Here is a 12599-nt window from a genome sequence, read left to right on the forward strand (position 1 = left end):
AGCTAGATACTCAAATCAACTACCTACTGTACTATGCTGCAGATTCTCTATATACGAGGATGTCAGTTGATTGTCCTTGATATTACCGGGAAGTATAAATGAATCTATCAGTGTCATTACTGTCTTAACTGGCTTGTCTAGCTCACCTTTGTTCGACAATTTCAAAATTTGGACATCAAAATCTCATTTTTATAAGTTAATTGCCAAAGCTCAGACTACATCAATTACTTTTGTTGACATATAGAGGAACCAAGCACGTGTATGTAAATTTGATTTGATTCCTCTTTTTCTGACAGAGCTCCTTGTTATCTGAGACTCAAGCCAGTAAACAAATATCTCAACTGACGGAAAACCAACCTTCAGAGATTATGTCGTCAAGACCGGTTAAGACATCCTATGGATTGTCGAGAACAATATACCATAGAAAATCTCAGGTACATACCTAGTTTTGACTGTCCATAGCTATTGAATAAAGACTTGGTTATGCCATGTCAGTCTTTAAGCCGCAACAGAGCCGCAACACCAGCCGCGGTCCCGTATTTACCTAGCTTACAAAAACAGAATCACCTACTCTGATCTACTAAATTAAAACCATAGGTTTGTTTATTCACCTTACATCCAACCAAAAAAAATCCATCCCGAATCATCTCACTTTTATGCAATTCCTTACCAAAACTACCAGCAGTCCAACAAATCCGACCTCAACATGTCCGCAGAAATTCCACTTTACTTGAAGCGCTTCATGGAACAGCGTTCAGATCTTCTAGTCAGTCAAAACACGGAGCCTTCAGAAGGAGATACCACAACGTTATTCGATACCACGTACGGGTTGAGAGTGACAAAAACCGAGCAGGACGGAGGCATATGGTTCAATTTCAGTCTCGTTCCATCGCCCGCCAGCATCAATTCCCACCCCGAGGGAAAAGATGACTTCTATGATATTAACCCAATGTGGGATACACCGTACTTAACTGAAGGGAGCGGGAACCCTTGGGGAATGAGTTCGGCTGAAATCAATCGCCGCTTTCCTAACATCGCTGACGATTTTGACGATTGGAGACTGAGCCGCGAGAATGCTATGGGTATGCAGATGTGGGACCCCGACCCAGAGGTTGTGGACCGGGCTGTCGAGGATGATGTAGGCGAGATGGTTTGGAAGATCGAAGGATTTCTAATGGCATGCTGGATGGCCCTACAGCCCGACGTGCTAGGCGTTGGTTATAAAACGGTCTCTGAAATATACCTTCTCCGCAAGGACGACAACGACATGGACTTGGAGTTTCAAGAACTCATCAACAGCGAAATTGAGCCATGGGAAGCTTTAAGTGCATGGGTAGAATACTAAGGCAGACCTCGGTGTTTATTGAGGACCTTTACACCTGAAGAATGACTTGGTTGAATGGAGGAGTGCTGGGACCGGATGGGATGTTCGATACAGGTACCACGTTCGTACTCTGGCAGGATTCTCGGCTCATCCTATGAGGTTTTACATTGCTGTCCATCATACTCGACTGTCGTTGAAGGCAAACGAGATAGGAATGCGTCGTTGAAGACACCTACCTAATTAGCTATAGCCAACGTTAAATAGCAGAGATCAACTATCACGACTCCTCTTCCGTATAACCAGTGTCCCACATCAGAGAAAGTATAGTATCGAAACGGAACTAGGTCGAAGTACGTTACTATGAAACTTCCACCGTTGGATCTTATTGATCTGAGTAGCATACCAACTAGGCCATATCGAACGGAATCGTAACCGCCATTGTTGGTAGGCTGTTCAAGCATTTCTATTTTAATGTCAGCGGCATTGAACCATCATAGTCAGTCATCATGAAACTGACGGAGTGGATCGACGGTAGATAAGTAGCATATATACAGGTAGATAGGTCTCGCGTCTCGCGTCACGCGTTGCTATAGTCACTATCGTCACTATCGTCACTGTGAGTCAGGTGGTCAGTCCACCAGGTCACGGTGTACATTTCCGAAGTGAAGTTTAAATAATGCAATAGAGTCACAAATTTTCATCGGCGGCATTAAATCAACGGCCTTGCTGGCAATGGTCTAGTTGGTTATGTGCCTCAGACACCGCATCTTACCCCCATAAAAGACCCCCCTGAAATGGGAAGGTCCAGGGTTCGATTCTCAAAGATCGCGAATCTTTGCAGGCCTGAAATGGAGCGGCAAACAAATACCTAATAGCAGGGGCGCAAGAGTCAGGAGCCGATCAACAATACCTGAGCTGGGCCTTCAAAATATTATTTTTGTTGTGTTTCGTCGTATCACGTATCTACGGACTCCCTGAAGTACCTACCTGTAGATGGAAACGAAATACTTTATGAATACTACTATCATTTTTAATCTTTCGATTTTCTGGTAGTGCATATGCATCTACTTCTAAGGTACATATTTCTTATAATTATTTGAAAACCTGTAATTTTATGAACCCGACAGCTTGTCACCATGAACCCCTATGTTACCCCTATCTCTTCTAGCACTCGATTCTCTTTGTTTCCATAATTAATATTCGACGATATGAACTCCTTTTCCTATCTTCCTTCGTAGCTTATCTCGCTTTGTCCTCGAGTCCGACGTCGCTTTGCTAATCAACCAACGAGAGGCTCACCTTGTCTCCTCGTTCCCTTGCCCTTTGTCGTCGGTCAATGGAAGGTGAATGGAAAACCCATCGTACCATCACCTCGTCAGTGTCATGCGCACCTATTTACAACCAGTGCATTGGAACTTGTGTGACAAAGGCAGAGATGCAGCTCATGGACGCAGAAATTCTCAGGCACTGCCTGCACCTTGATGATTTGACGAGCGATGAGCTCACATCTATCTACTGCCTGCTTTGTCTTAGGGGCTGGGACAAAGTACCGTCATCCTGTATAAGTGTCGGTAGCTCCGTGGCAACAGGGCTTACGCACGAAACTATAGTGTATATACGATTCAATCCAAAACGTCTCCTTTCCTGTCTTTAGTAATTTTCTTATATCTCTCCTTTTCTTGCATGTATTCTTATTTCTCTCTGGATCAGTCACTCCTTCACCGACACTCCCTAGAAACAAGTCTGTCTCATCTAAAAATCTAAAATAAATCGAAACAAGACCATTTCCTTTTCCTAGTTCTACTATCGCGCATCCTAGAGGTGTTGCTGTCATTCGACAACTATTTGTGTTCCAAGAAGTACCTGTGTTAGTAGTTGAGTCATCATAGCTCGGGTAGACAATCATTACTCGCACTTTTTCCCGTTATCCATAGGCAAACATATCACCTTTATACTTTTCGTCAACAAATCAGAGTCATCCCGTTACCACGCATATTATCATAGCAAAACAACACACAGACAAAGATCATGCCTTCACGCAGAGGCCTACCGACGCTCTCCATCTTCTCTCGACACTCAGCACCTCCGTCCACGTCGCCCCCGCAACCGTCGCCTAGACAGTCTTCGTTACCACCTCTGACGCCCCCAGCTCGCCTGCACCTCCGAAATCTCCTCCCAACGTCTCCAGAAGGCATGCCCACGCCTCCACTCCCGCCTCGTCAGCCGTACGCCTGGTTATGGCAGTGCCACTCCTGCAATACCGTCTACCGAATCGGCTGCACTCGCCGATGTCTCGTGTGCTCCCACGAGTACTGCGTCTCAGCCGGCCCCCCGAAAGTCACGCGAGGCAAGAAACGCCGCCGCAATAGCGGGATGTGCGCTTCTGAGTTCGACTACAGCGGCTGGGCCGAGTGGGGAGCGTGGCGTCGCAAGGTGCTCGGCCTGGAAGTCGGCGGACGGGTGGGGCAGAGGCAGCGCGAGCAAGCTTTCTGCGACAGGACGCACAGCTGCGCGGTCGATTGCGATTACCCGTCCGAGTGCCACCATGAGAGGTACAGGCTGCACACCGAAGCGCTCGAGAGGAGGATGCACGAAGAATCGGAAGAGCTGGAGGAGCCGCACTCCCCGTCGTTCGACACGAGCAGGACTTTAAGCACGGATGACAGGCTGTCGCTAAACGAGGCTGTGGAGTTAAGAGAGAGGCAGGACGATGGTGAGGAGCAGAAGAGCCCTACCAGTCCCAAGAGCCCCCTGAGCCAAACTAGCTTCTTCTGGGACGAGCCGGAGCCGAAGGAAAAGGAGGAGAAAGCGTGGTGGGTCGACAGCGAGAGGAAAGAGAAGAAGCGCAAGACTAAGTCTCAACAGAAAATCGAGCAACTCACTGGCCTCGGGATCATCCCGGAGGAAACGAGTGGCGGCATGGATCCTGAAGAGTTACGTGACCTCATAGAAGAGGATAAGGAGATGATGCCTCTTGAAGTCGTCGACGATACTTCGAGTCGACGATGTAAATCGAGACTTTCATGTCGAGAACATCCTAAACATAGGAGGAAAATGGTCGTTAGGAACCCCACCGATGCAGATAAATGGGAGGACTGGGAAGACTCGTCAGATAGCGAGTCGGACGGAAGTTCTCTGCTATCATCACCATCTTCGTGTTCTTCCTTGGACGGCGAATGGCTCTCGGCCAATGAAACGGCTTCCGCTTCTGAGATCAACAGCAAGGAGTCCCGTGGAAGAAGTGAAGATGAGCTAGAGACGGAGGTAGGAAGGGAATTGGACGCACTGGTTAAGGCTGGGAAGTCATTCTTGCGGGATTAGCATAAGGGTAGTGTCATGGTTTGATGGTGTTTTTATGATAAATTACGATCATGGTAAACGGGATATGAAGAGAGTTTATGAAACGTCTTAATTCGGAATGCTCTTAACTTGATGGCTGCTTGGCGATGATGAGAGTCTCCTACAGCGTGAAGTGCTACCAATGGCTTCATTCGTACCTATGTAAGTGAGAAATCTACCTAGGTAAGGTACCTGGGTAGTACCTAGGAAGTTCATTTTCGCGGCCCGGGAACTTTTAAGCGAAGGCTTTCTTAGATTTTGACCACTTGTAGTCCATCGGTAGTGATTTCAGACTTAAGGCATCGGACGTAATTTGTTGATTGATGAATGCTCATGGAGGCAGTGCATGATTCAAAAGGGAAGAGGATGCCTGAAGTGCGCCTGATTGGCAGAAAAGGCCAGCAACGATTCCCCAGGTCATACAGCAGGCCTCTAAGCCACCCTCAAAGCCATGAAGAGTCCCGTAGCGGGGCTGAGTCTGCCTAGAATTGGGTATTTCTAGCATTCCTCGCTCTTCCCTAATTTTCGTACCATAACCCTCCACCTATTCTCGCAATCTTCACATCCCACGACAGGACGAACTCTGGCAGCCTTCCTAGGATAATTGGTGAAGGACGCAGCAGCATCTTTACTCAACATTTTGTCTTAGCCACTGTGATTGTGGTGAAGAGAAGATGCGGATTGAACCATTCGATGAGTTTTGGCCATATCAGCTACCTAGCAAACAGTCTAAGTGTATCGAACCTTATAATGCCCAAAGCGAACATAGTATTTCCACACGGGATAACGAGCAGTGCCAAGCTCCTAAAAAATATTGGCGCCCGATGATCATAAGGTATGCACTGCCAAGAAGAATGTGGCGACATGGGTCTCACTCCGTTTCCAATCTCCGCCAAAACCGTTTCCCACACCCCCTTGAGCACATGCTGACATTTAGCTACCTGCAGGCCAAAGATAACCCGCTGTGGGCGCGGTACACGTAGAAATTATGCCTATTGGAAGGAAAGAAATGAGAATCTAAATGCGGTATGCCCCATTGAACGAGTTCCCGGGACAGGGCTAATTCAAATCTTTAGGATCTTTTTGATGGACGTGAGTTGCTCTTTGGCAACAAGCACGGGGCTTTGGAGGTTTCCCGTTTGGCGAATCTCGACACACAGCTAAAGATACGTAACGGTAGTAGGGATGATCTCATCATGTCATCTCAATGCGCAAGAGAGCTAGGAGTTCTAGATGAGATATCTACTGATTTCGAAGACCCATGTTTACAGAGCATTTCTGGGCATTTGACGGCAGTGAAGGGGATCTTACGTAACGTCCAATTTCGACTAAGGGAGAGCTCGGCCACATTCTCTGGCGACTTCTGGGTATGCGACGCGATTGATGGGTTTGTCGACGTCATGATCGGAGCAAACTTTATCACGGAAAATTTCAAAACGTTATTCAAGAATGTTATAGGCTGCGCTAGCAACTTCGCCAGGAATAATTTCGAGAGGTTGTCGAATAAAGTTGAAGAGCGTATTAGTATGTTCGCAACTTGGTTCTCTAGGAAGAAGGAGACCCCTGAGCAAAAGAGAGAACGAGAGGAACAAGAACGTCAACAAAAGACCAAAGTCAATGCACTGGAAATGAAACGTCTTCAAAGAGAGAAAGACATGCATCAGCGTGTTAATGGACATAATTCTGATAGTGGTGGAAGCGTTCACCAAGGCATCACATAGACCGGGGCGCAAAGTGGCCACACATGAAATGTGTCAGGGGACAGCGCTAGCACTAGTCCCGATCAGGGATAGTTCGAGACCAGGGTATATTATATATAGGGTGCTGCCCGAAGGGCAAGCGTTAATAGTTCACTGATACTACCTACAATACTGCCTAGCATTCACTCTATGTATGACATCCATCAACAAGCACTACTTTTCCTGACAGAATCTATCCTGAGGAACTACCTTTTTCCAGGCTTACAGGGCCGGGGTCAAAACATCAGACACGGTTTGCCGAATCCAAGTCTATAATCTGGATATGAGTGGATTTTAACGGGTGATCGCTTTGCTGGATCCTCGAGTGTCTGATTGAACTTTGGCCTGGCAACATGAGGGACGCGAGGGGAGATCTTTAATGGATCACCAAGCTTGCCTAGCATGTGGCCCTGTTGGCTTATATCAAGAGTTCGCGATGGTAATTATCCTTTTTGGCCACCATCCCTTAAACTGTTCGCAGCAGATCATACTCCATTTATATCCATTGGCTATTTGAGATGTTTAGCACCGAAGCTAAATGTATGTGCAAGGACATTTGTATTACACCATCAGAGTAAGGGGAAAGGCGAGGATTGACATTCGGAGGCAATTGTGGGAAGGATTGCGGGATGGGTCTCATATTTGACAGCCTTGCGTTCTTTTATATCCACATCGTATCTGGAGTAAACGCGTTCAGTTAACACCGTTTCTTTGATTTCTATAAGTCTTAGTCATGAAAATTTATTATTTTCCTCTTGAAGTGCCTTGTATTCAAATTGATTAATTCTAGCTCGCATTTAGAGGCTTTGGACTTGTGAAAAGTTGTATGAGGTAGGCAAAGCTCTATTTATGGGCTCGCTAAACCGATCTGAAAACCTTGAAGTCCTCTTGATCCAATAGGGGACTTGGCAGTACCAAGAATGAGAGATCAATGCTGAGATCTCAGAACGAAATAGTTGGAAAGTCTTAGTTATAAGCCCAACGTTTAGGATTGGCTCGTCTGAGTTTTGGTTGTCTGCTAGGTACTTAGGCGGAGCTGGTGCTGATGAACACGACTTGGACTGCAGCAAAGCTACGAAGAGATTAGGTCGTCGGGTACGAGACCAAACACACAAGGGGGTGGTGATGAAGTGGTAGACTTACGCAGAGGTAGCACCAAAAACCTCAACCAGCTCGCCATCATTCATGAACCACAATGCGCTAGAAAATAATACGCAGAAGACAGCAACTAAGGCTAGCCGATGCCCCATGTTTTCCACCAAGTAGAGAACGATGATTGATAGAATGGGTAGTAAAGAGGCAATGACAGTGCAGATGAATTGGGAAATTAAGACGAGACCGGCATCGTCATACGTCGCGATACCAGTATCTACAGACGTCGCTGAAGCTGAACCACGAGACCTCAAGAAAGCATCGCGTATCCTCTCCATCTAAGTCAGGGTCACTACCTATACACTTATTACGAGGAAGAGAATGTTTTTTCAACATGTTACATACTATGGTGCTATGCCCAAGGCGGTGATATAGAGGTAAAGCCTTGTTAGCAACAAATCTGGAGAAGCGGTTGTCGTGAGGAGACAATGCCAGTGTCATAAGGTCTTTGCCTTGAGACCACACATCGTGATCACGGCCGAGCAGATAGACGTTTCCCAGTCTCGTCTCGCTCAGCCAAGACTGGAGCTTTTGCAGCTCATGTTGATCAGAAGCAGGTAACTTGGATAATTGACAGTACTGCATTATGGCAGTATCTGTCTAGTATTAACACCCATCGTATTTCGACATGATAGCCTAGTGGGCGAACTGACTGTATTCTTCTAATGCCTTGCGGAGCTGCAGCCATTTTTTCCACTGCTTGTCGGAGCCAGGCGTATCGTGCACATGGGCCAGAGTATACCAGTCCAAAGCGAAGTTGCGTCTATCCTCTTCCACCGAAGAGTCATTATCAGTTTCTAGTTTGTCCAGATCTCTTTGGAGGTTAATGACTTCAGCTTGTAGATAGAGGATGTTTTGCAAATTCAATGCAGCGAAACGGCGCACCATGGCATCTTCAGGATGGTCCTGCATGAATAACGCGATTTTGGAATATCCCTTCTTGTCCATGGCGTGCTTTAAATAGATATCACGGTCTTACAAAAATCCAACGGTGTCATTTAGAGAAAGATCGGAAATGGGGAACGTTCTGCAAAATGAAGATAATCCAACCTCAGTCTGCCTACTCCCATCGTGGCTTTCATATGCAGCTGCGCCATTCTGGTGTTCGTCATGATTGGGCGTTTTTCGGTAGAGACTAAGGTGGTGTACATTTGGACGGAGGACGATAGTACATACCTAGGTATGTTAGTAACATCCGCCATCCCGCCAAATCATTTTAGCATATATGCCTACATAGGCATACAAGTACTGTTTAAACGACGACTCACCTGAGGTTATGTAGATAGAGCATATAGAGCCTCCCGATAAGTACATATTTTAAAATGCTTAAATGGTTTGACGGCAAGACATCGCACTTTCTCTCCAGCTTGCGCCACATGGCTAGCCACTAAATGGCTGTTCAAGGACCCACCTCACCCCTAGGTACTTCACCCCGCTAGTGGGAAACGCGTGAAGACAGTCAGAAATTCAATTTACGCGTCTTCCAACAGATCTACACCAAAAGTGTGATATCGTGAGCCGCATACCGAACTTGTAAAACCTTCTTATACTATTTCCAAAGGCCCCTTTTAGATCCATATGAGAAAACACATCATTACGGAGACGGTTCTATCATTGACGAAGCTTGGAAGTTTGTAATTGACTAGGAATTCTCGACAAAAGCTGCGCCGATCCAATTACCCGAATCTGAGAGCTCATCATGTCTGATTTCGAGGATGAGATGGACATTGATGTCCCTACAACATCTAACGACATTAAGTTTTCTTCCGATAACACAGCTAAGGGAAAGCGAAGTGCTGCCAATCTACCTGTAGAAGCCGAAGACTCATTACCATGGGTTGAGAAATACCGACCCGTGTCGTTGTCCGACGTTTCGGGCCACCAAGACATCCTAGCTACGATCAACAAGTTCGTCGATTCGAATCGCCTCCCCCATCTACTCCTTTACGGCCCGCCGGGAACGGGTAAAACATCTACCATCCTAGCATTGGCTAGGCGAATCTATGGAGCTGACAATGTGCGTCAGATGGTCTTGGAACTAAACGCATCAGATGATCGAGGTATCGATGTCGTTAGAGAACAGATCAAGACTTTCGCTTCAACTAAACAGATCTTTACGATGGGTGGCGCGTCGCGTCCGGGTGGTATGGCAAGCTATAAGCTGATCATCCTGGACGAGGCCGATGCGATGACCAATACCGCCCAGATGGCCCTGCGAAGAATTATGGAGAAGTATACGGCGAACACACGATTCTGCGTTATTGCCAACTACACACATAAACTATCACCTGCTTTACTATCCCGATGTACGCGCTTTAGATTCAGCCCGTTGAAGGAGGGCGATATTCGAGTTTTGGTGGACAAGGTCATTCTAGAGGAGGATGTCAAAATATCAGGCGAAGCTACGGATGCTCTAGTTAAGCTAAGCAAAGGTGACATGCGAAGAGCCCTCAACGTCCTTCAGGCTTGTCACGCATCCAGTGAGTTTTGCCAGCCCTTTGTCTACCATTCTCATTTCTATTGGGTACTAACTTTCTGGCCAGGCACCCCCATACAACCCAAGGATGCGCCGAAAGTCCCGGAGAAGGACATTGTGAGGGAAACCATCACGACAGAGACAATCTACAACTGCATAGCGGCCCCGCCCCCTGAAGCGATTGCGAAAATCGCTAGCACGCTGCTTTCGACCAGCGATGTAACGACGTGTCTCTCGACCATTAATACGCTGAAAGTGGCGAATGGCCTTGCGCTGGCGGACATTATCACAGCCCTGTCCGAAGAGTTGTCGAGGATGGAAGTTAAGCCTGAAGCCATGATCCGATGGTTGGACGGTCTAGCAGAGATAGAATACAGAGTTTCTGCTGGTGGAAGCGAGGCCATTCAAACCGGTGCTGTAGTCGGTGTAGTGCGGGAAGGATGCGAGCTTATGGGATAGGGGCTCGACAGGTGTAATGAGTTTATGGCTCCTAGTAGTCTATGGAACTGATGACCATTATAAACTCCGTGACGATCCCGTCGAGTGATGGACCGGGGGCGTGCTGCTTTGTTACAATATGTATGATTGTAGCATATAAGTATGGGTTAATCGCATATCATACGGAGAATATTCAAGTCAGCCGTAGTCGTGGTTCCACAAAAGCCACTGCCAACTCACATCGAAACTTCTTTTACCAAAAACATAAACTTCATCTGGAGTACGCTCCTCAGACAAGAAACGTCATAATGGATGTCATGATCCCGGAGATACTATACATGATATGCTCATATCTTGAAATCGAGGATGTACGAAGGTTCCGTCTGCTGCCGAGCGTTTGCAGACGCCGCTGCTTGTTTCGTGCACCGAGAAGTCATCTTCTATCTTCACGAGCGTGACTTTGAAATGCTTCGAAGCATTTCACTACATCCTATCGCCTCGAAGAATGTCCATTCCCTCGTATACATCGGCCATACTCTAGGATCGCGTAAGCAAAGTATAGAGGAATATCGTCAAAACTATGAAACAATCCGAATGGCGGATAAATTGGCCGCTGAGCACTCAAACGAGCCACTGCCGCCGCGTCTAGGAAACCATCAGCTCTTGGAGTTTTACAAAAACTATGAACACGCCTTTGAGCAGGAGCAAAGGATGCTTCGCAATGACGAAGATATCTCTTTCATGAAAGAAGTCATCTCTTGCTTTACCGCACTTCAAGAGTTGGTCATGTCATGCGGCTTTTGGTTTCGTAAAGGCCTAAGGAAATCTCCATTCGAAGAAATCCTGGCTCGTCCGGGCTCCTATATAATGCCAGACGGGTGTCGACAGCTTGACTCCGTTCTCAATGCAATCTTTGAGAACAAAATCAAGTTAAAGAAGTTAACCGCGGGCGAGTTGAGCTGGCAATTTTTTCAGAAGCCACCTGCAGAACTTAAACGCACCATGTCTTTTTATTCTGATCTGACATGCCTTGAGCTATGTATCGACGTCGGCATGACAGAGGACCCCGGCGCTCAGTTGGATATCACCACCGGCACAGAAGTCCCCCAATGTCGACAGTTGTTGACAACCGGTTTGCTGCGCGACTTCATCAAGTCGCTGACTCAACTTCGGGAGCTCTATGTGGTCTTCAATTTCAATTCGGAGGAACACGGCTACGCCGCCAGTCTCGAGGATATCATGGAACCAAAACACGTATGGGAACACCTCGAAAGCCTGACCTTGGGGAATATTATTTGCGAACGACAGGACCTTATGTCGATGCTGAAAAGACACAAGAGTACTCTCTCGGACTTATGTCTTCGCGACATCTGCCTGAGGAGCACTTCGTGGCTAGTGCTCCTCCCCAAGATCCGAAGAACGATGAACCTCTACGATGCTTGTATTTGCGGTGAAGTAAGCGGGCGGAGAGAATCTCCACCTTACGACGAGGAATTTTGGGACCTCTCAATACCGGACGAATTTGAAGAACCTCTCCGCGACGATGTGAACGACTACTTAGTCAAGGACGACTTTATCAATCGTTGTCCTCTTAATCGTTATAATAGCGAACTTTAAGTGGTAATGGGTAGATGAGACCTCAAATGATGGTAATCTTCTAGTCACGTCAAGCTTAGGCAACCCGTTAGAAGTACCTGGTCTGCGGCTTTTTCTCGAAGTTGGCATGGTTCATTCAGGGTTCTCGTCCTTGACGTTTCCAAGAACTGCGGAGTGCAGCTTGCCCTGATTAAATTTGAGTGTGAGAGGGGTTGCTGTTGCATTCTCCAGAATATCTGCCCTCCCCTTCACACCGGTTATATGCAATGTGGACCGGCAGACCGGCAGATCACGGTTAGGTCAACCAGCCTCCACGGCCTTCAGTCTAAGTTGGGATACCTCTTGAATCATGCAGTATCTAATCAAATATTGCATCACTTTCTCTGGCCTATATCCTCTAGCCCAGCTATTTGCCAAGGCGTTACTTACCGATTCCTGTTCCTGATAGTTCCTATGATATTAATTCATAGCATGGTTCTCAAACCCATCTTGACTACTATTTTAGGAAGGGAAAAAAAAGCCGGGGAAAGTTAAA

General features: G+C 46.9%; 6 protein-coding genes across 6 annotated transcripts; 5 read left to right on the plus strand and 1 right to left on the minus strand.

The window, feature by feature from the left end:
• Nucleotides 1-699: 699 nt before the first annotated feature.
• F4807DRAFT_468266 (uncharacterized protein) lies at nt 700-1345 on the plus strand (the record flags this gene model as incomplete). The annotated part of the gene is made up of 1 exon (XM_048002585.1): nt 700-1345. Exon 1 carries the CDS (start codon nt 707-709, stop codon nt 1343-1345), a length of 639 nt encoding a protein of 212 aa, XP_047858866.1. The 5' UTR covers nt 700-706.
• Nucleotides 1346-3165: 1820 nt separating this feature from the next.
• Nucleotides 3166-4820, plus strand: F4807DRAFT_122918 (uncharacterized protein). Its single transcript, XM_047992910.1, has one exon. The coding sequence runs from the start codon at nt 3353-3355 to the stop codon at nt 4643-4645; it is 1293 nt and encodes a 430-aa protein (XP_047858867.1). The 5' UTR covers nt 3166-3352; the 3' UTR covers nt 4646-4820.
• Nucleotides 4821-5020: 200 nt separating this feature from the next.
• Nucleotides 5021-6539, plus strand: F4807DRAFT_407623 (uncharacterized protein). Its single transcript, XM_047996391.1, has 3 exons — nt 5021-5498; nt 5611-5689; nt 5740-6539. Exons 1-3 carry the CDS (start codon nt 5338-5340, stop codon nt 6382-6384), a joined length of 885 nt encoding a protein of 294 aa, XP_047858868.1. The 5' UTR covers nt 5021-5337; the 3' UTR covers nt 6385-6539.
• Nucleotides 6540-7428: 889 nt separating this feature from the next.
• On the minus strand, nt 7429-8502 carry F4807DRAFT_455989 (uncharacterized protein; the record flags this gene model as incomplete). Its single annotated transcript, XM_048000812.1, has 4 exons — nt 7429-7474; nt 7546-7832; nt 7900-8150; nt 8208-8502. The coding sequence occupies 4 exons, from the start codon at nt 8500-8502 to the stop codon at nt 7429-7431; spliced, it is 879 nt and encodes a 292-aa protein (XP_047858869.1).
• Nucleotides 8503-9253: 751 nt separating this feature from the next.
• On the plus strand, nt 9254-10489 carry F4807DRAFT_449606 (P-loop containing nucleoside triphosphate hydrolase protein; the record flags this gene model as incomplete). Its single annotated transcript, XM_048000042.1, has 2 exons — nt 9254-10034; nt 10098-10489. 2 exons carry the CDS (start codon nt 9254-9256, stop codon nt 10487-10489), a joined length of 1173 nt encoding a protein of 390 aa, XP_047858870.1.
• A 173-nt stretch (nt 10490-10662) lies between these two features.
• On the plus strand, nt 10663-12205 carry F4807DRAFT_123153 (uncharacterized protein). The gene has a single exon (XM_047992911.1). The coding sequence runs from the start codon at nt 10835-10837 to the stop codon at nt 12083-12085; it is 1251 nt and encodes a 416-aa protein (XP_047858871.1). The 5' UTR covers nt 10663-10834; the 3' UTR covers nt 12086-12205.
• The last annotated feature ends 394 nt before the right edge of the window (nt 12206-12599 follow it).

Source organism: Annulohypoxylon truncatum (assembly GCF_022578515.1).
Source record: "Annulohypoxylon truncatum strain CBS 140777 unplaced genomic scaffold F4807scaffold_2, whole genome shotgun sequence".
NCBI lineage: Eukaryota > Fungi > Ascomycota > Sordariomycetes > Xylariales > Hypoxylaceae > Annulohypoxylon > Annulohypoxylon truncatum.